Here is a 23,816-nt window from a genome sequence, read left to right as displayed (position 1 = left end):
ATCTATTTCTCTATTTGCTTTCGGACCGGTTGTAAGAGAGCGTGTGAAAATCTCGCAAGATGGCCGCCCTGCTGGTTATATGACAAACGCCATATTTATTTTTTAATTTACCATTTTCAACCTTGATCACAAAGTGTTATGAACTTTTATAACTGTTTTCGTATAGTCAACTACCTGAAGTGAAATAAACTTAAATGACACGTTGCTCTGTTTGGCTACAGATCGCGAGGTACTGCGTTCAAATCCCGTGACGGCCAATATAATACTTGAGTCTTTACGTAAATAGGTTCTCAGTAACAGCTCGGAGTTAGGAATATAACTATGATATGTATGTATTGTATTCCCGTGTCTTAGAAAGAACCCAAGGCCGTCGGTTCTGTTCCTGATTTATCTATAGTCGTTTATTGCTGTCCCATCGGATTATGAGGCAGCTAGATTCCGATCAGAATGGACACCGTGGCCAAAATCGGTCAGAAGAATACTACCATATTATATACCATGTAAATAATATTAATCGTTTTATTCCCTAAATGTGAATTATTTTTAATTATTACTTTTTGTAAAAAAGGCTAAGATCACCAACTGTTGCATGTTGCATAATGCCTAAAGGCGGAGTAAGAGTAGAAAAACTAGACGATTTGTGAGTTATTTCTCCAAACGGCGATGTCTCAGTTGAGTAACATGTTTGGAAAAGCCTAAATATAAATTATAATTTTTATTTTCCTAATGTGTAATGTATGTATGTGCATACATTATGCATGCAGGCAGCATTGACTGCATGCATGATAAAAAACCATAGTATTAATTACATGCGTTAATGAAAAATTTATAATTATAAAAAAGAGTATAATATTAAATCTTATGAATAGATTTAAATAGTAAAGTTTGTGGGTGACAATGCTCCAATATTATTGTCATCAACAATGTTTTTTTAAACTTAACTTTTTGTTTAATATTAACTGTTTCTGAACGTCGTCTAAGGTTCTGGTGCAAAACCGGATACATTGACCAGCAAAAAAATATTTAACACTGTGTACTGTGTAACTTACGCTTAACTTATGGTGTTATCTTAAGCTTGCGATGGTAAATCAGCACTCATGAGGTATTAAAATAGAACGAAACTTAAAGCATAAGTTAGCCAGTGTAATTAGTGAAAAACAATGGATTTAACTTCTTACTTCTTACATAGTTAATTTTTTTATATTGAATGCACGTTGGCGGTGGTGCCAAACGAACAAATTTGACAGACATAAATTAAGATCATTTTTATGTCATAACCAAGCACATTGCACATATTTTTAAAGATTTATGACATATAATAAATATATATTTTATTTCATACTGTCTGTATACATTGAAACGACATGGGCTTATAGAATGCATCTCTAAGGTATCTGTTCACGAAGGTGCTCGCCTCATTGGTAAATTATTAGAGCGCTTTTATTCTACATCGGACATCTCACACACACTAAGACATCTTATAAGCATGAACGATACCCATATTAACTATACGTGATCTATACGTCCCAACAGCGTCACAAACAAATTAGATGTGTCAAAATAAAATGTCAAAATTTGATTGAGAACTCGATCGTGATGTGTCAGATACGGAAATCGACAACAATTATAATATTTATATGATGTGCAAGTATCAAAATTGCGTTTTACCGTATATCGGCTTTCAACATTTATCGGTCGACTCGGGGATTGTCAGTCGAAGTAATTTCCTTTTTGCTGTAACGAAATTTTATAAATACATGTATTAATAAAACAAAACAAATGTTTTAAATCGTTTATTACATCAAATGCATTGCATTGTGATATTTAAAACAATAAATAGATTGGTGTGATACAGTTACCTTGTATAATAAAGATTTAACTAGCAGTTAATTCATTTATACATTAATTATTACTTTATATTCAATACATACATAAACAGTCACATATTTTATAAAGACAGATCGTTATTAAACGCCATTTTGTTGTTCTTTAGATTTACGTCGATTCTTTTCTCTTACACACGATGACCAAATAAGCGAGAAGGAGACGAAGATATGTAATTATTATATTTAACAAATATAATAAAAATTCAATGTTGGCAATTTTTTTTTTATATGGTAACTTTAAATGTTATTCTTTCAATCGTGAAGTTATTTATATATATTAGGAGTATTCATTATATGTGACGGTATGTATGTACTTACTCAGACATATTTTTATAAACGTTAAGTTCACCGTGGTATATATTATATGAAATAAATAAAAAACTCCGTCTTATAAATTCCTTGGAATAATATCTTTATATTTAGAAGTATTATTAAGCATAAAGGAATGAACGAGATGTTTATTATCAAAACGAAATAAAAAATAAAATCTTGTCTTTGGCTAAATACTGGTAAAGATTTTTTTAATAAAAGAGTAAAAATATTGTACTTCACAGGTGACAAAAGTGAGTAAATCATATGGAATTCATGCATTTTTATCTGTACACGTAAAGTAAATTTACTTTATAACGAGATTATTGATTATTATGCAAACTTGTAATAGTTAATTTGTTTATCGTCTTTAGATAATAACAAAAAAAAAAAAAAAGAATATTAAGATCTTAATGGCAATTTAGTACTGATGCTGTCGCGCTGAGTGATTGAAACATATAAATCAATGAATACATATTTAGGTAGATATGACCACGATAAATGGTCAACATAATTCACGCCTTTGTCAATTTTTAATAAAAAAAAATACCCACAACAGTAAGTATAAAATAAGAATAAATGGGATTGTTAAAACTGCGCGACAGTTCAAAAGCATGATTATTATAAACAGTTTCCAAATTTAACGACACAAAAAGAAGAAGTTCCAAGTCCATGAAATGTTTCGTAAGCTCCATTGCGTAGATTCAAGATTCAAATCACTGGTGCAATTCACACGTCGTTTGAAAATTTCAACCAATTGAATTAGAAAGACGTACACTTTAAAAATATAGCACCAATATTAGATATTAGCACGTATTGTGTACATAAAAAACGATCGCCGCACATTTAACGATTTTGTACACCTAGCAACGCAGACTTGTGATGCAAATTAATATGACCATAAAGGAAAAATGCATTTGACTTTTTTTTAATATGTTAGACACGCCCGAATACAGATTACTTTTAATGATATATTTTCGCACCCTATGTTTAATCACACATATCTAATAAAATATACAGTAATGATAATGAGAACAGATATGTTAGTTACGTTAACTAAATTATTTTATATGGTAACATTTTAACTACGAAATCGTCGAAAAACGGCTGAGAGATAAAGGCGTATATTTTTCACGTTGCGTTTGTCTTAAAGTAAGAAAAATCTAAATAAAATTTTATCATGCAATAATATTTCATAGGCCTAATATTCTAAACTTCAACAGAATATTACTAAAATCAATTAACGTATGTTAAAATTTACAAAATTACAACTTAATTAACACAAGTGTTGCCACTACAATAATTATACAAACATACCTAATTTTATTTGGTCTCATTTTAGTAACGGTCATTTTAACAGAAGTTTAAACTATTATACATTATAATATTATGAATCAGATTGTTATTATTTAATATTACAAAACATTTAATACTCTTAATATACTGAGCAGTAACATTTATTATCTGTCGTTATGAACATTTTTTATCTGTAGATCATTTTCGCGCGCTTTTTCATTCATCACAAATCATCTCAAGACAAAAAGTAATATAATAGCTGCCACGATTAGTATTTGAATGCGTTGCACTCTTTCTCAGATTCAAAAAGTTATATTAGGTAGACTTTAAGGAGAGAATACTCTAAGACTCCTAAGCAGGGTAGCGAGTACATTCGCAAGGCATTCAGCTCTTAAGGCTAATTGACCTTCCAGGGTGGAACTAGTATCTTGTCCTTGATTCTGATTGAGTTTTGCATTGTGTTCGTGGATAATTTGGGCCATTTCAGCGCCCGCTAAGTCCTTAAATGCGGCTGTAACGTCGTGGACTCGAAGAACCAGGTTCCTGGTTTGGAGAGGTGCAGATGTGTGTCTTCCGAGAGCCTGAGGATTAAGTTTTATTGCGATATTACTAATAAATCGATGGTTCATTTGTCGACGTAATGTTTGTATTAAAATCTAGAAACGCATGGTGTCTATTTTTTTATTTTTAAGTATTTTCAATACTTAAAAATAGCGATTGTAAAATTATAAAACAAATGTATATAGATTCAGTCGACGATCAACAAGTTACGGTATAAGCATCACCTGTGCGAGGTCGGCGAGGCGGCGGAGCGGCGCGAGACAGTCCGCCAGCGCGACGTGCGCGGCGCGTGCGGCTCCAAGCGCGCCCACCAGCCCGCGGGACGCGCCCACCAGCGACACCGCGCACGACGTCAGCTCGCTGCGTGCGCGCTGGGCGTGGGAGGCAGCAGTTATTAGTTATAGTTGAAAAAGAAAAGAAGAAGTAAAAAAATGTACATTAATTATTATTCTCAATAATAATTTGCGAAACAATGAAAAACAATCATAAAGAATAACTTATATAGCTCCAAGACATACGGCAGCTGAGCGCATTGAAAGTTACCGAGTACACTTGGATTTCATTATTTATGCCTAACAACTCGTTGCACGATTATTGCTGAGGTAAAATATGATTTTCCCATATATGATAAGTCACCGAACTAGTACCTGAAACTTGACTTCATCGATGTCCTCTCCTCCGCCGTGTGCGTGCTGATGCGAGCACTTCTGAGCCACCTGGTGCAGCCTCTGCAGCAGCCCATCGACGGCGACCTCTGTTTTGCACAGCAAGTTCTCTATCGATACGTGTCCGTTGTTACCAGCCTGGAAATCCGGAAACTTCACCGTGGGGGGTGAGGGCGGAGTAGGAATGTCATCGACGACGTCCTCCTTGAATCGAACGTGGTTTTGAACCTTGCCGGTCGGACTCGCACTGTCCCTCCTTATGGCCTTCCTCTCGGACAGAGGAGGGCTGAACATTCTTTGATCGTGGACCGGAGCCCCGTTTAATAAATCCGGTTTGTTGCTAAAGCGTCTGTTCATCTGAGGGGAACACAACGACAGGGCCGTGGACATCTCCTTATTCTTTAAAATAGTATTTTTCGTTTCCGAGTTGGAGCGCACGTGGCGATTCTGCAGCGTCATGGAACTGTAATTTAGTGATGATCTCGTGCTTTGCGTTTCGTCGTCTGTCAATCTGCTTTCGTTTTCGAGGTTCCGATACGTGTTGAGGTTTCTTTGGAAGTGCGGAGACCCGATACTAGCGAGCCGCTCAGTGGCGCGCACTGGCGACAGTTTCTGCGAATTTTTCATGCGTAAGACTTCGATACTGGGGACCGGAGGCAGTGGAGGCTTCTTAGGTGGTAGAAGTATAGGTGGAGGGGGCACCAGAACCTTAGTTTCCGGTTTCGGTGGTAGCTGAGGTGGGTGGTGGGTTCCCTCATTTATTTCACAAACTACCTTATAATTTAATTTTCTATTATTCAAAGTGCTAAAATGATTGTTTGTGATTTCGACAGAACTTAATTCGTTATTAACGCATGTGAATGAATTCGATCTGGGTCGAGGGGCCGGAGTGGGGGGCGTTTTAGGTGGACGTTCGGGTGGTTTTTTTATTTCGTTACTTTTCCGCCTGGGAGGGGGTCGAATCTCGCAGACGTCGGGCATAGAATCGGAATTCTGTATGTGACCTTCGATCTTTTCGGTCTCATCGTCGCCATCGTCGCTTTTATTTTTATCTTTACTGCAACAAGAGAACATACCTTTCCTCTCGACGGTCGGGTACTCTATAACGTGTGCGTTTCCGTTTGCTTGTTTTTCGTTTGATATGCTTTTTCTCTTGTTTTTAGGTGAATCAGACTTAGTCGAAGTTTTAGTTTTGTCTTTTAATAGTAAGCTATTTCTGGCGTCGCTCAATCCCTTTGCCGTGAACATACTTCTGATTTCACTGACGCTGAGAACTCCTCTAGTAACGTCACCGTTTGCGGGTTTCACATCATCACTGGAGTTGTTATCGTTTTTCGTTTCACATAACTCAGTTTCGTTAACATAACTAGCTTGATCTCTATCTAAAGTTGACGAGTTGGATCCGGGTGGGGGTGGAATAATATATGACATGATCTCTTCGGGCGTGAGTTCAATCGCTGGTGTGACTTTGACAGTAGGCGGTTGTATGGTAACGTTTGCAATGAACTCTTCTAGGTCACTACTCTTTTGTATATCATCTTGTTCTGTGTCTTTGTCGTCAGCAAAAGATGGTGGAACAACAGGTAGAATTTGAGGCACTTGCGTAGCACAGTCTAATTCGTCAGGGGTCTGTGGTGGGGGTATCAATGTTAAATCTATAAGCTCGGGGTCGTTGTCGACAATACTTTCCTGATAGAAGAATGGGAATTCAGCTGCGTTTTGTTCTCTATTACTCTTTTCTCTTAACTGTTTCAAATATTCTTTTAGATTTGAATCCTTAGTATCTAGAGTAGCATCGGGACTGTGCAGTCCGAAGCTGGTTCGGACCGCCTTATTTGTAGTTTTATTTTGATGTTTTCGTATAGGACTACTTGTTGGAGTGTATGATGAATCATTGTCGCTTTCGGAATATGCAACATCGTTATTTAGAGCTAGCAAAGCGTCGGTAAGACCACAGTTATTAAGGATCGCACTGAGACCTTGAGATTGTCGGTTCGTCAAATCATTACCGCTGTACTCTTTCTCAGTTTCAGCCACAGATAAACCATTCAAACCTTGATTGATTGTTTCGGTTAATAGTAGCAATGAATCGCTGTGTTTCAATATACCCGGAGCATCATCAGCGGCTGACATTCTACTATTAATGGACTCAGTGTCACTTTCTAAATTATCTACGCACGTTTCTTTACCAACTAGTTCATCTCTTAGTATACCATTATAACCAATATCATTGTAAACATCACAATTTTCAGTCAAATACTGTTCAGAGTTCTCTACTAATTTTTGCATCTCTGCCACTCTACGCAATACTTCCTCATTCTTGGCCTCGACTATACGTGGGTTGCTTGCGTTTTCTAAAAGTTCCATAGATAGTACACTTTGTAAATCAAAGCCCATACCGTCGTCTAGATAGCAAGCATCGTTGGGATCGAATAGCCTAAACTCCTCGGTCTTCTTACACTTGTCAAAGTGGTACTCTTGACCGAGAACGCTTTGCTTCTGTCCGTAACCGACTACGGGACTGGAGCTATTACTATGATTCCTATTCGCAATACTGGTATTCATGTTCGTGTCTAAGCTGGATTTAGACTGGTCTGGAGTGGAATGGTACGGCGGTGGCATACTGAATATCGCGAAGTGCTTTTTCGTGATCAGCAACGGATCGTCATAGTACAAGTAGCTCCATTTCGCCGGCACAACGTTGTGCTGTGATAAATACGGCGGCGCTGAAAATTATAAATCAATTTAAAATACATGTTGTACTTTTATGTAAAAGGCAGGCGGACGGGCAAATGGGCTACAAGATGGTGAGTGGTATTCACCGCCCGTCGAATAGCACTGTACATATGCACTAAAAGTTTTATGAATTTACTTTCGAGTATCAGCGTTTTCTAACAATAATCTCAATAGAAGTAATCAATATTTCATACCAATATCTTCAGTGATCGGTTCTCGATCTAATTCGATTTCCAATTCCCGTCCGGTCGCGAGACGGTAGTATCTGTAATGAAAAGCCAAGCAAACTTTAAACGCGGCCTATTATTTTTCGCGACAGTAAAAATAATACCCAAACTTAAGGTGATCCACAAGATAGTAGAATACACATTAAAGACTTATTCAAAGCAAAATATAGCGAAGCGATCAATTTGATTGTTGAATTTGACAAGAATTAGTGTCTCTCTTCGCGTCCTTCATAAGAAGCCGCGCACGCACCCGGCGACGACGAGCGGCATCTCGGCGGCGTCGCGCTCGTCCATGAGCAGCGCCAGCACGCGCTCGCGCTGCAGGAACACGCACACGTCGGCGCCGCGCACGCGCACGCGCACCACCTCCGCCAGCGCCGCCAGCGCCTGCGGCTGTTCCTTCATTATTTATACTTAATCGCGACCATCCATAGTGACCACTTATTATAAAATATTTAATTTCAGAGTACTTCGTATTAGTTACTAATTAGACTCAGTAAGTCACTCAGCTCTATATAGCTACGTATTCATAAACTTTGTTAAAAATACTTTAAAACTCAAAGTAAACATTATATCCTTTTTAGAAAATAATAGCAATTTCCTCGACATGAGTTATTGCTGCTCACGTCGATATACTTACCACAGAATTGCTTCTGCCAACTATCTGGCTGAGTCCGAAGCGAGGCGACACCAGCAGCACCCGTTCGGGTCGGCTGCTGCTGAAGCACTTGGCGCCGTAGCTTGGCAGCCCGGCTACGATATCCAGATAATGGAGCTTAGCCTAGAAGTACAGAAAATATCTAATTTATAAATTCTTAAATATATACTCCGTCGGTTGAAACTGAACTTGAAGTGATACCACACACTTACAAGTAGTTTTAAAGATTTGTACTGTATATCGCTGTATTCCAGTTGAAAGAACGAGACGACTACAAAAATTGTCTTACAGTCCATTGTTGATAACGCATTGACAGCATAATATAAGTTATCTGATGAAGTAAACCACGTGCACTCATGGGCATTTGCTCACAAGCGTCCTTTAGGTCATATATTGAAAGGACTTGATTTATCAAACCCACTTGTAACTGTGTCAGATGGCGCTGGCTGCCGGTCATCTGCGCATTCAATTTCAGGAAGTGTGCGACGAGTCGTCTCAGCTCCTTACGCTTCATGCTCTCCAGCAGACTGCTCGGCACGAACCTTTCCAGACCGAATTCTCTCCTGAAAGTATAAAGAGTCTGTTATAGACTCTACATCTTTGTCATAGTTGGTTGTTTTCAATTGGACTGAGTCAAAATAGTCACTTGTGAATAATTATATCGCCTTCAGTATTGGCTGATCTGCCAGGTGGAATTCATATAATAGTCATCGTATGATTATTTATACAGAATTCGGTGTTTATCTAAGTTTTGTAATCGTGAGTCATTTCTTACTTCGGATAAAACGTTTAACAATTACTGAGTTATAACAAAAGTAATTCTAAATTATCGTTGGAATTTGCACACTTTTTAAAACAATCGTCGTAATGAAATATCAAAATCAATAATTTACTCTACTCATGCCTACGTGCTCTTAAGAGCACTTTCAAATAGTTCTCTTAGATGATCATTTAAAATTACAAACGGTTTAAAATTAAGATTATATATCTTGTTCTAAAATCGACATTCAAATTTTATTAGTATCGATATATCTCCAATAAAATGTACAACTTGAAATATATATAGATTATAAATAAATCTTTGGAAATTACCTCAGAATTATAATAATTAGACTCTGAGGTTTTACTAAGACAATGGCTAAATGAGAAAAAGGAAATTATAATAAATGTTTAACAATTTTATACATGGTAATTTTCTATATATCAGCTGGAGCATAAAAATCGTGACTTTTTTATGTACTTCGATCGTTTCGTTTTAGTACTAAGTCAGTCACATAGCAGTCTCCTATACAGAAACCGCAAGATACTCACTCGACGGCCTTCACGGTGAGCTTCGCGGGGGCCAGGTTGTGCGCCAAGGCGTGCTGGTGGATGTGCAGCGCGGCGAGGCGCAGCGCGACGTCGGGCTGCAGCTCGGGCGCGAAGCGGTCTTGCGCCACGTCGTTGCAGCACTGCAGGTACAGGTAGTCCAGCGCCGCCAGGTCCCGCTGCGCCAGCTCGCCCGCCGACGACGGCATGAACACGACGCGGAACAGGCAGCGCATTTTGTGCGAACCCGGCCGGGCTGCGATCTAAAAAGTAATTCGTTCGCTGTAGTTTGCAGAAAAGAAGAAAATCTGGCAAAGTTTAAGAATACACCGTATCGTGTATGTACAATAGAAGATGTTTTTGCTGTAATCAAAGACATTTTTTTTGCTGGGATAAATAAGTGTGATTACTAGTCATGTTTATTGATTTTGTTGCTAATTGATCTTTTGTTTTACTTTGTATTATTTCGACACATTACATATACAAACAATAAGGTCCAAAACTGAGTACCTTACATTTCACTACAAAAACCTCCTTAAAAATAAAAATACATGATTATTATTATTAAATAATAATTCAATAGGGTCATTAAAAACTACATTTATTTATTACTTCAATAAAGAAAGTCTAATAAGCTTAAACATACTTATTGATTGTCAAAATGAAATCTACCACCTGTTCAGACAAGAAAATGTCGTGACCTGGGAAGAACTGGCGAAGGAAATTCAGCGGGTTATTTATATATTTTGGTATGTACGAAAATTAATCTTACCCTCGCTAAAGACTCCTTAGGATCCAGTAACGTCAACTTATTTCTCCTTAAACTCTTGACGTGTTCAACTACTAAACTAAAATGTTCTTCAGCGGTTATACAGAGCTTGTCCTTCAGACTGGTGACCACATCCGCAACGGTGGTCGTCGTGTCGTATTTGAAGGATTTCGTTTGACCGTTCTCGAGAAACACTTTAAGGACATTCGCCATTGGTGGTAGACAGAGGTCGCCGAGTGAAAATGCAGATGGCTAGAATAAAAAATCGACCAGGTTCTATTACAAAGGACGTAATAATTTTATTTTTAGTATTATTTATATTATAAATTCAAAACGTTGTCTTGTCTTTTACGCTTTCACGGCTAAATCACTGAACCGAATTTGATGAAATTTCGTATGAAGATAGCTTCAATCTAAGACCCTCCTGACACGCAAGCGAAAACTAATTGTATACAATTCCTAATTATCTTTCTTTTTTCTTTTTCTTGTGTGTGACAAGAGGAATGAGAAAACAGTTCAATCGATAAGCATGCCTTATATATCTGTTTTAGTTCTAGTAACTACGTATAATTATATGATATATAAATAAGTAATTGCTATATAATTAATAAAATCTACTCATCCGAACTAAAAGTGTCATATTAAAACTACCAAAGTGTGACCCTAAAGCCACGATATGTCCCTGATACTATATAAAGTTTGTTCTTCACTGTGCGGATGCTATAACATTTATTTAAATTAATGCGACATATCTCCCAAAACTTACAGGATACATAGGTGCCCCATTTAGCTGAACTGAATCCGCAAACCTGACCCTTGGAGGTCTAGCCCTTAATCTCGCTCGTTTTGCTGCTGACAAAAATGCCGATCTCCTCGCCAAGTTACCACTCCTGGCTGGCTGACATACTCGCAACGTGACGCGTTCTGCGCATGCGCGGACTGCAGATATAACATGCTCCCGAGCAGCTGTACTGACGTCTTCTCCATTGACACCCAGGATCTGGTCTCCGGGTTCGAGCTGTAATGTTTAAAACATATTTTTATTCTTCAAATTACCTTTATTATTAATTTAATAACCTTGTTGTCAAAAATACTATGATATGTCTTATAATTAATTAAAAAAAAAACTAACACGTGCAAATTAAATATGGCTAATATGACAGTTTTACAAGAGTACAAAACTCGTGTTTGTTACCAGGAACATAAGCACAATATAGTCTCGCTTTTAAACCTCTCTAAGAATCGCTTAAAGCGCTTTATTGGTGTTATATATGGCTCATAAGACTAGTACCATACCTTTCCAACGCTTGGCGAATTGTCGGTAACAAAGCGCACAAGCACAGGTTTCTCCGAGCCAGCAACGAATCCAAAGCCCAGCTCAGGATCCCTCTCGAGCACCACGTCCCGAGGGGCGGGGGGTGACTCGCACGAGATGCCCTCCGGCGCCACGTATGTCGTCGTCTTGTTGACATGACTGAATAATAACCGAGCGCTTCAATTACTACTAATAACTAAACACTTTATTGCTGTCCGTGTATTTTGTATGAAGTATAGTATTAGCTTTCTCGATAAAAAAATTGACTATGAAATGCAAAAATATTTTTTAAGCCAGAAAGGTCGGGTGTTATCTGCTAAGCCAATCGGGGGCACAGGGCCATAGCATTGTGCCCCCGTATTGATAGGTACCACCCAGTCATCATATATTCTATTGCCAAACAGCTAAAATAGGTAATTTTGTGTTCCGGATTGAAATATAACTGCAGGTACAATAGTTGTGTTTCGGATATAAGGGCTAGCCCTTGTAATAACAGGCACAAGGTACATATTAGCTCCCAAGGTGGTGGTGACATTTGGACAATGAATAATCAGTGATTGTTACTAATTAGTGGTGACAACACTTGCTACATGAAACAAAAGTGAAATAAGATAAACGCCTCCAAAAACAAGAAACAATTTAGTTGTTTATGGTAATTCGATATATCTCATAATTCGATATGAAATTCGACATACAAACATATCAAAAGTTACTCTTAATATACTCCAAGGTTATATTATATAAATGTATATTTCAATGATTATCTATTTATTTATTTTAATTTTGGAACCAAATGGTAGAAAACATTAAAACTTAACCAAAAATAGTTTCGATATTACATTAACAAATACAAATAATAAATTTGAATACTAAAGGAATTTAAAAAAAATAAAAGAGAGGCAGACACAGGACATAAGATTATCATAAATTAATTAAAAAACAAAAATAAACTAAATAAATAATAAAAATATAAATGTAAGACCAATTTATTGGATATATTGGCGCCCAAGTGTTTGAGCAGTAGTGAACCATCAGATTGCCTATTCGCGCGTTCTGCCTATGCTACAAAAAAATCTCCCACGTGTTATCTTTATATATAGACCCAGTGGTTAGAACGCGTGCATCTCAACTGATCATTGTGGGTTCAAACCCAGGCAAGCACCACTGAATTTTTATATGTTTAATTTGTGTTTATCATTCGTCTCGTGCTCGGCGGTGAAGGAAAACATCGTGAGGAAACCTGCATGTGTCTTTCAACGAAATTCTGTCACATGTGAATCCACCAACCCGCATTGGAACAGCGTGGTGGAATATGCTCCTAACCTTCTCCTCAAAATGAGAGGAGGCCTTAGCCTAGCAATGGGAATTTTACAGGCTTTACATGTTGTATATAGATAAAGTAAAGAGCCTTACTTGATATAATAACTCTTCCCTCGGCTATCAAGCGCTTGTTCCCAACCGTATGGTAAGTCCTCGTCCTGTGGGCTGTCACCCTCCTTCACCGGCCAGCTCTCGACTGGTGGCAGCCAGCTAGCTGTTCTTGTGATATGGCTGTAAAGAATATGAAAATTATTAGCACATCAAATATACAACACGCAAAAAAAATTATAATTGCACACAAAAAGTTAGTTGATTTTTGGTGAAACTAATGGGTGACTTTGTAGAATGGATTTAAGACTTTGTCATAATATTTGGGTACCACCAACTGATCAGTTATTCAGATTTTACAGGTGAGTGAGCCAGTGTAATTACAAGCATAAAGCGTGGCAGTCGTCCGTCTTCCTCTTTACAAATAATAAACGAGTCATCATCATCATCCTCCTGCCCTTATCCCAATTTTACTTTAGGTCGGCGCAGTAATAAACGAGTATTGCATTTTAATTAAAATTTCGGATTCCAACTTCAGTAAAAATATATAATATAATTAATTATCCATTTATATCAGATGGAAATGTCGAACGTAATCATATATCTTAATGGACTATCACTGATGCTGAGAGCTATATGTTTTTAAAATATTGCTATCAAATATCACGCGGATACTACTGGCTAATCAAACTAATCACGCTTTATGATATCGTCTGCTTTTTTCTCAAGGACAAATACTACAGGATGTTTAAAAATTGTAATAATATGTCTCTTGTTGCACTGTAAGGTTGGATTTAATAATACACTGTATTATTTAGCGATAGAATAATTCAAGTGAGTTGTACACATCTCGTCTATCTGTTTAAAATAAAAAAATCGTAACAAATGTACAAATACTTTAATGGTAATTCGGCTGTCTGGCTCTTTCAGTACGTCCGATTACTTCTTATTAACTACGCAATTGATTCTAAAATAAACAATATAAAGAGCGATGAACGCGTGTTTATAATTTGTTAATATTGCACAAAATGGCCGAAAATGACGGGTTACAAAAAATCTGTTTTCGTCTGTTTAAATGATTAACTCTGGTTAAATCTTAGCTAAAAACGTTCCACGGTGAAATTACAACTCCAACCGAAGAAATATTAAAATTAACAAAATAGAGATTAAAAATAGTTATTATAATTCAGATTCTCTGGGTAAAATATGAACTAGCCCTCCTGTTACCAGTGGAGGAAATAAGGCGAGGCGATTTTAATGTAATGTTTTAAATATATGTATGTATAAACAACAAATAAATTATTTAATATTTTCTTATTAACTCCACTTTTAATTAAATTTATTGCATCGTGCGAAGTCGGGGAGAGTCGCTAGTGTTTGATAAAAGCGAAAATCAAAAATTAATATAGTAATAGTTAATTATGATCCGGTTATGATATCAACTGTTTCCATTTTACAAACAAAGTATAATGAACTACTGAATATTAATTAAATTATGTACGTACGTGATAAATTGATTATTACCTGTACCGGTACTATTTGTACAAGATTATATATATAAATATATATATATATATGTATGTATGTATATGTATATACATATATATATCGACTTCAATGTGTCCTTTTTTATTCTCAATTATAATATTCAAGAAAAGATTTGTTTATTTAGAATACCCACAAACAATATCAATTGTTTTAATTTAAAAATCAAATGAAATTATAAAATAATAAAGTAAATAACACTTCTAATTTGGTTCAGTGGTTTGGAAAAGGTAACAGATAGAGAGACAGAGTTCGTTTCGCATTCATAATATATATATATATATATATAAGGTATTAGTATAGATTACATGATAAAAAATAGTTTGCTACGGCCAAAGATAAGAAAAAAAACTATGTTTAAGTAAATTTGTTCAAATAAATAGTAAACTAATATGGATAATTACTAATTTTAAACGTCAACAATTGAACGACTGACAGATCAGAGAACGTAAGTTTTTTATTCAATTATGAGCCAAATCCTCTCTTGCTAACGACAATATATCGTTAATTCGTGCTGACCTGTTTAATGGCGTATGATTTCTTAAGTTCATTCTGTGATTTTACGCAAAAAAATCCGCTCTTAGTGAGCATTTACGTCGCAAAAGGTGTAACTATGCTATATTGTCGTAGTGATCTGTAGTTTCTGAGATCAGGCCATTCTTTGGCATTGCGCTTAGATACATACATAGATGCGTTAATGGGGTTTATTTATATGCTTTCGTATCTTAAGTTTTCAACAGAAAATAATCAAAATTTTGCACACATGTTGTCAAGGTTACACAAAAGGTCATACGGTAACTAACACTTGTCTCCTGCAGAGTCGTAGCGAGCGGAATCCAGTAGTTATATACAAGATTCGCTATAATCTAAAATAATAAAAATTCTAGACAGATCCATCACCATTTAAACCCATATTTCGTGTAACGAGTAATGATGGCACCTGCGTCCCGCGTTCATTTTATATGAAGGGAGATGAGAGAAAGGGATGACGCGAGCGGTGCTCCCACTTACTCCCCGGCACTTCAAATGAGCAATATTTTTTCAGTCATCCCTTATCCACTTATCTACTTTATACAAAACGTTTTTTACTGTATAAATTGACGCTTTATTTCCGAAATTGCAAAGTAAATGGAAACGATGTTCAATTTATATGTACAGCTTGTCTCTCGCGGTTTCGTGCGCTTTTTACAGGTTGGTCATCATAAAAAGTAGTCTATGTCCTTCCTTGGTCTTCAGTTCGCTTTATATCAAATTTCATCAAATTCGGTACAGCTGTTTGGTAGTGAAGGAGCAACGGTCAGACAGATAGTTACTTTCGCATTTATAAATAATTAGTATAGGTAATTAAAAAAACATTTTGTCGTATTCATTTCTGATTTACAATTATACAAGATTCCTCTCGATGTTGTCCTTCGACGCCGAGCACGTGATAAGTTATAAGAAAAACATACACAAGAACTTCTAAGGAAACCTGCAGGTTTCCTTAGAAGCTTTCCACCAAACTGCATCGAAGAAGAGTGTTGAAATAAGCCTTCTCAAAAGGAGAGAAATCCACAGTTCACAATAAAACATTATTAATTTATTTTTGTCCTTGATAATAAAAATCATAATTGGGATAAATTAAAAAAATAAACAACACGCAACTAATCTATCTCTTATAATTCCGAATAACAATTTAAACGTTAACATTGTTTCTAATCTTACACATCATAAAACCAACACAATTGTTTAATTAATTAGAACAATTATTACGAATTACGAAACTATTATAATTTAATGAAAGATCATAATTATTACAAAAGCACCTATCTAACGACCACCGCTCGCAATGGCCCGCACTAAAGTGTGTTTGAGGATGTCGTGATCCATCTGACGTAGCTCCTTTCGTCTACCCGACACTTGTCAAACCTTGACAAATAATTGGAGGGTAGAAAAGGCTGGCTATGTCTTTTTCCTTCAAAATTCTCTAAGAATATATTAACATTAGTTTCCTCTTAATATTGTTAAATCCTTACAACTTTGTCTACAGAGACCAAAGTATATGTTCGAACCGTTTCGAAAAACACCATGAAAGATTAAAATAACATACTTTTAAACATACGCTTGCCGGATTTCAACATAACAGCATCAAAGGAACCGTAGACCGTAAAGATAAATAAATATTTAAGGCAATTTGGACCTTATTTCCATTGATTAAAGTCTAATTCATTTTGCAGACAAAGGGTGAAGATTTTGCAGTACTATGACATCCTTTTTCAATTTGCAGATAAAGGAACAGTATGCTCGGAATGGAATGTGAAGCATTTATTTCAATGTTCTGAGGGTATCAACCCTGAACCAAAAATGGCGGAAACGCGTGAATTTTAGCCGAAGACTGCTGATTCAAATCGGGACAGGCAATGAGTTTTTAGTGCATAATTTATATTTGCAATAATTGATCTTGAGAAAGTTTTTATGTATAACACACGAAATTCTACCAAATATATATCTGCTAAGAAAAAAGGAGGCAAGTATTAGGGTATTCTGTAACAAGAAACTCGAATCTCATCACAGAACAAGAGTGTGAAATGTCAGAATGTGATATGTGACATTGACTATAATAATAATAAAATTTATAGGAGACAGGTATCAAAATGACGTATCACTGTAAGTCAGTTGTCAACATTTCACGAGTAAGATACGAGGTGAACTCTTAGAGAATCACAGAAAAATTGATCAGCTTTTGGAGATTTACAGACTTTCAGCTATAATTTTAATTTAATATATTAAATCTCAATGACGCAATACGATCCTATTCCCAACTATTATGGAACTTTTAAAACAAGCTTAGCTTAGGATATAAAAATATTAGAAAGTCCTCAATATTCCTTAAGTGTTCTCTGACGACAACAATAACCCACGGGATCAGGATCGAACTTACTACTTACATCTCTACACAGCTCGTCAATATCTTTTAAAATTAAATAAAATATTTGCAATACTGACTCTTCAGAACTTTTGATTTGTCAATCGTTTCATGATCAATGGAAATCAGCAATGGAACATGGATGTGGATGAAGAGGAATATGGCAATTAGGACCAATATTTCTGACGTAACATTGTTGACTAAATAAATTGCAATTAAAAAAAATATAGTTTTTTATGTATATAGTTACCCCGTCCCGGCTTCAATAAGGATCTACATACAGCTTTTGGAATGAAGAACGAACATAAAAAGTTTTTCTCTACTTTTATATACATAAAAATCTTCCTCTTGAATCACTCCGTTTAATAATGATAACCGTATTAAAATGCGTTGCCTAGTTTAAAATGTCTAAGGGTGCGTGGCGGAAAGCGACTTTGTTATGCTAGGTAGTTCTATAACCACCTAGCAATATATTTATATTATGATATATTTCTTCCGTCAAATATATTACAATAGGTCATAAATATCTGGATGGGTGAAATGTACTTAAAACGTATAACGATGAGATGTGTTTCCGTGGTGTGTTGTACTCACTTTGACGATTTGTATGAACTCATTTTTATATTTTTGACGATGTTCGTGCTCCGACATATTTGGAAAAAATTGATGTATTAAATATTTAGACGACTTTGGTTATAGAAACATCAAATGATCAGCTTAGATGTTTCTGTGTTTGAATGGTGCCTCCTTTATTTATATTCGTTCAGGTCTTGTTTACATGTGCCATCTGATGGTAAGTGGTCACTACTGCTATTAAAATTCTCGCTGTAAGAAATATTAGCCTTTCCTTGTATAGCCAATGCGAAATCAACCATAGGAGCCATGAGCTCACTCACCTTTTGTTTGTTTGGCGATAGAATATCGGATTTATCTACCTACCCAGTAGGGATACACAGAGCTCTATCTCCAAATAAACATGTGATTATGAATGTGTAAAGTATCTCTTAGCGAGTAAAATAAAATAAACATTAATATAATATCAAAGCACAAATAAACAATTGAAGCGAACCACAGAACCTCGCTATGTTTGCGGTATACAGGGCCTCGCCGCAGACAGCGTGACTAGGGCTGGCAGCTGCCAGCTACACAAGCAGGACATCGATGTCAAGATTTACTAGCATTGGTACATAATTAATCGCTCATAGTAATTGATACCATCAATGAAAGTTATTCTAGTCAAAGAAAGGCACAGAAAATTTCAGATTGTTTCTAGATAAAAGTATATAGTGCTTCATTATATATTAACTAAATATATTAGATAAAATAAATAAAACTAAACAAATATAAATTTAAATAGACTAACAACGGTACCTCTGCACGAAATTATTATTTCTGAATGCATCCGTCAACGACAAACATGGCCACCCGTTGAACTGTCATGCACTGAATATCATTGATTTATTATCGAAGTATCTCGATTATACGAATTTTGCGGATATGTGTTATCTACCAAAAATAATATTTTTTTAACGATTTATAATTGTGGAAAGGTTTCTGTAGGGTCTATCGTAGACCTGCACGAAATTATTAATATAGATTCCATCCTTAAAATTTGGAATTGAATAACTTGGTAATTATTTTTCTGTAAAGCGGTTAAAATTCATTATTTCTATACCTATAGAAGAAAAACTTCTTCGTAAAAAATATTTATTATTCTTTAAATATCAGTATGTCTTTTAACGGTTAGCAACCCTAGACTTAACCGCATACAGAATCATGATTGTAAATACAATTATGGCGAAACGACTCTGAGTATTATACAATATTGATATTAGACAGTTAAGCTGACGATAAAATAGGATTTCATGGAGTAAGTCACCACTGTTCCAGAACATTCGAATAAATAAAAACATCATGACTAAAACGACCACTGTGACCACTTCACCCGATCTTGGAGATTAGCTATCTTGTTAGGACAAATTTCACAATCTGATGGGACGATACGAAACGACCGGAGAAAATTCAGGGACTATAGCGGACGTGCTTTTCGAGGCTGCCGGAGTTCACCAACTTTGTAACTCCGTATTGCGTCTGAAAACTTTGACATAGAAAACTAATCACTTTTCATTCATTTAAATCGCAATTTCATATCATAACTTTGATAACCGTGAATTTACTTTATAAAGTAATACAATTTCAACTACTTACAGTAACATTTAATATGTGAGTTGGTGAGGTCGAATTATAGCGTTAAGTACTTCAGAAATACCCAATTGATAAAATATATATTATGGTTAAGGACTTTTACTTGTCGCATTAAACAGTCGTTGTCGTTGTTAATTTTTTGTTCTGTTATATCTCCTTTTTTATTATATATATTTTATGTATTTATTTATGTTAATATTTATTATAGTATATATTTACATTATATATATTTATTGTTATCTGTGTATTGTGTTAAGATTTTTATATTATGTATGTATTTTATTATGACTTAAATTACTGTACCATATATGTAGATATATGTAAATATTATGATCCTCTGCCCAAAGGTTGCCTGGAAGAGATCGCTGCTGAGCGATAAGGCCGCCTGTTGCACCTCATGCAACTTTGTGTAGCAATATTGTAATTTTTAGTTTTAAGTTTGGGTGCAATAAAGTATAAATAAATAAATATATCTTGTTTAACGAATTTTGAGAGTGGAATTTATAATAATTGTAAGGATAACTCTAAATTCCACAATCACACCAATTCGTTGACGCTCACACTTGACGTAAATCAATAAATACAAACAACAATAGTCACATTAACGGGATTTCAAATAAACTGGAAATGACATCTCATAACATATTTCAGTGCACAGTCGGTAGCAGCATCCAATCGAATTTGCATAACTGGAATGATGTTTTATCACTCTAAGTATGTGTACAGCTCACTGTGCACGAGAGGTAGCGGAAATGACAAGCGATTAAACGCTAGTTGATCAATTATTTGTCTTAATCTCGTCAGTATAGTTACCTAACAAGATCATTCTCTAAACATTGTTATAATATGTTAGACACCACCTAATTATTCGTTATCCTTGTTAGTTTAGTTTAGTCGCTAGTTTTATAAGGCGGTAGACATGGAAGGTCTGGGTTTAGACACACGGTTTAGCTTTAAAGTCTAATAAAGTTATAATTATAAGACTAATGAAATAGAAAACAATTCTGTTTACGCACACATTTGTGTATTATATCAGTGTGTACTGTGTGTTCTGCGCAGTTTGATAATCGCCCTTGGGAATGTTCACGATAACCGAAGTCGATCACGAGGACATTGTTTATTGCATCGTTATAAACCATGCTATGTATTTATGTGTATCAAATAAAGTGCAAGTTTGATTACAGGCAAAAATGACAAATCAACAGGCAAACCTTATGGTACGCGTTAAAGGTATGAGGCATACGTTTGACTTCGTACTTTGATTTTATCTATAGAAAGAGAAACTTGTTATATTTTATTAAGTCAAAATTACCATCAGGACAATGTTAACGCTCAATCATTTAATAAAATCTTAATCCACCTAAAAGTTAAAAATAAACCATCATAAACAATTTAAATTACAATACAATAATAACAGTTTCAACAAAATAAAACAATAGTTGGTCCTTTTAATAGCTTTGTAAAACGCTCCTCTTGACAGGCGGCGCTACCTCTGCGCTGCCACACCAACAATAGCGGATTAGCCTCATTGTTCACGCCTTTGTCCCCTAGGATTGCTTTCAACCTATTGTTCCTGAACTTTATATTTTTCAGCCTTAAAATCTTAATGAACGCTAGTTTGTAGGTCATTGTCACGCTTTATAAACTATACAATCATTTGACTTGGTGGTGAGAGACCACTTAATCCACCATCACAAAGCCTTCTGCTCTAACAGAGAAAAGGCTTTAGTCTTGCTTCGGGACATGTACAGATACTTCGACTTTTCGTAACCTTAGTTCCTGCAGTCGGCAGCGCTATAAGGACTCATTTGGTCAAAATGTACTAAACATAAATTAATGACTGCAAATATATATACCCATGTCGGTGGTACTTGACTTCATATATAACCCCCTTCCACAAGCTCTTATCCTCACAGCATTCGAAAAGGATAATCTGTATAAATATAAAACAGCAACAAACAAAGGGTCAGTTTACCAAAACAATACCTATTTAAAACAGCCGTATAATACAGTTCTGCTATTAAGAGCTATAACAGTTTAAGTAAGATTAATTATATTAACCGGGGCCTGGCTTAATGAAGCGCTGACCCAACTCACTAACTAGATAAGTGACTCCAAGGCGTCGAGCTTCGAACGCTTAGGGTTTCGGTTATTGAGGCATTTTGGAGTGACCGGGGCCATGTTAACTAATGGGAGAAGTTCACACGTCTAATTATCGTTTCTAAAATTTTAAATGACTTACTAAGTGGTTTTATTTAATATTGTAATCTAATCTCCTTGCTCACCGCTGTCCATAGACAATGGCGCTGGGAGAAATATAAATCAATCTTCTTCAACCAATACGCCACCAACCAGGGCAATTAAAATGTTATGTCCCCTGAGCCTGAAGTTGTGCTGGCTCACTCACCCTTCAAACCGGAACACAAGCATACTTATGTATTGTTGTTTAGCAGTAGAGTTTATGAGTGGGTAGTATCTACACAGACGAACTTTTACAAAGCCCTAACCATCTAATGCCTTTAATACCACGATTCAATATTAATATAAGATCATATTAAAATGCCATTCTCAAAGTGCAATTGGTTAGAACACAATAATCATAACCGAAAATTATAGGTTGAAGCAAATTTTCATTTGTTCCCTTGTGTTTGTAGTTCATCGTCAATAGCGCAATGATTTTCGGGCTGCCTAGCGATATTTTTTACATCGCTAGGCAGCCCGAAAATCATTTTTGATTGGGCTATTGTCGTCCCCACTTCAAGTACAAGCTTAAGGTTTTTTTTAATTGGAGGGGTAAATAGAAGTATTACTAATTCCTTAAAATCAAAAAAAGTTTATGTCGTTTTAAGCAATTATTGTATTTGTGTAGGGTGGTGGAATAATCACGAAAGGAGGAGAATACAAAGAGAGAGAATAAAGAGGCCACTGCCCAGCGGTGGAACTTAAAAGGCTGTTTTATTTTTTATTATGTTCACGGACAGTGGCTAATGTTTGGAAAGCGATTTTAACCAAATTAACATTTTAGGTAACTCAAATTGATAAAAATATACATTATAAAAACACATCATGAATATTTTGTGTTGAACTCCCCGGTAAAAGATTTAAGACCGTTTGACACGTATTTAATGTGTGTGCGCAAATAATTTACAGTCGCAATAACTGTATCATAAAAAATATTATTTATGCTTAATATAAATGAAAGCTGTGGCAAGCACCATTAAATTCATTTGTTTAATTTGTATTTATAATTCATCTCATACTTGGCACGTGGCGGAGAAGTAGAACTTCTCTCGCTCTATTAGGCACACTTCGGATGAGAGTTTTTTTCTAAATTTCTTTTTTTTTATTCTAAATTAAAATAGTCAGTTGCTGAAAACAAAAACGCAAAACGAATTAATATGTTTTTATGATATTTAGTTCTAAGTAAGTGAGAGTAAATGTTGCCATATATTTTAAACAATTTTTACAAAATATATTAATTAAAAGCTTCCTTACAACAACCGCTATGGTACACAATAGCTAATTTCATCCAACAAGAGGGATAAACGAACAGAGAAACCTTTTAATTAATAGGATTTTTAGATTTGATGAACTCTCAACTTATTAAAGGTTTGTCTTTTTAATCCATTACGTTTGTTAGTCTCGGAGTAGACAGACATATTATGTATACCTTTAACGAGATATTAGACACAATTATATAACACTCATAAAACACGTAACATTTACGAATGTTAGTACATTTAATGAAGATCTAATCTGCACTGCCTATATACCTCGGTACTATAAGAAGTACTATTAATTCTTCATAACACCATTGCTCCACCATCCTTGGGAACTGGGGACTTTAAACTTTAACATGGGACACAACGAGGATTGAGTACCTATCTAGACGACTGCACAAAGTCCTACTGCCAAGTAGATTTTGGTTTGATAACTTATATGACATCAAGTGTGTGTTAAAGGTTAACCTTTAGACAATTTATATGTTTATTTTTACAATTTAATGTTTATTATTATTTTTGCTTAAGTCGTTTCTTTCGATTGAATCTAATGAAGAATGCAC

At 35.5% G+C, this 23,816-nt stretch overlaps 1 protein-coding gene across 1 annotated transcript in view; it reads right to left on the bottom strand.

Annotated features, from left to right (window-relative positions):
- Nucleotides 1-1,778: 1,778 nt before the first annotated feature.
- Nucleotides 1,779-23,816, bottom strand: part of LOC113395299 (uncharacterized protein) — a 172,100-nt gene continuing 150,062 nt past the window's right edge. Inside the window, exons 3-14 of the mRNA XM_026632867.2 lie at nt 13,144-13,281; nt 11,712-11,889; nt 11,182-11,433; nt 10,419-10,667; nt 9,650-9,909; nt 8,760-8,901; nt 8,321-8,461; nt 7,931-8,073; nt 7,648-7,718; nt 4,700-7,443; nt 4,277-4,423; nt 1,779-4,072 (exon numbers count right to left, since the gene is read on the bottom strand). Coding sequence (XP_026488652.2) covers nt 3,818-4,072; nt 4,277-4,423; nt 4,700-7,443; nt 7,648-7,718; nt 7,931-8,073; nt 8,321-8,461; nt 8,760-8,901; nt 9,650-9,909; nt 10,419-10,667; nt 11,182-11,433; nt 11,712-11,889; nt 13,144-13,281 — 4,720 coding nt within the window. The 3' untranslated portion in view covers nt 1,779-3,817. The remainder of the gene's footprint in view (nt 4,073-4,276; nt 4,424-4,699; nt 7,444-7,647; nt 7,719-7,930; nt 8,074-8,320; nt 8,462-8,759; nt 8,902-9,649; nt 9,910-10,418; nt 10,668-11,181; nt 11,434-11,711; nt 11,890-13,143; nt 13,282-23,816) is intronic.

This window comes from Vanessa tameamea, chromosome 11, assembly GCF_037043105.1.
Source record: "Vanessa tameamea isolate UH-Manoa-2023 chromosome 11, ilVanTame1 primary haplotype, whole genome shotgun sequence".
Lineage (NCBI taxonomy): Eukaryota > Metazoa > Arthropoda > Insecta > Lepidoptera > Nymphalidae > Vanessa > Vanessa tameamea.
This window is presented reverse-complemented; position numbering and strand designations above follow the sequence as displayed.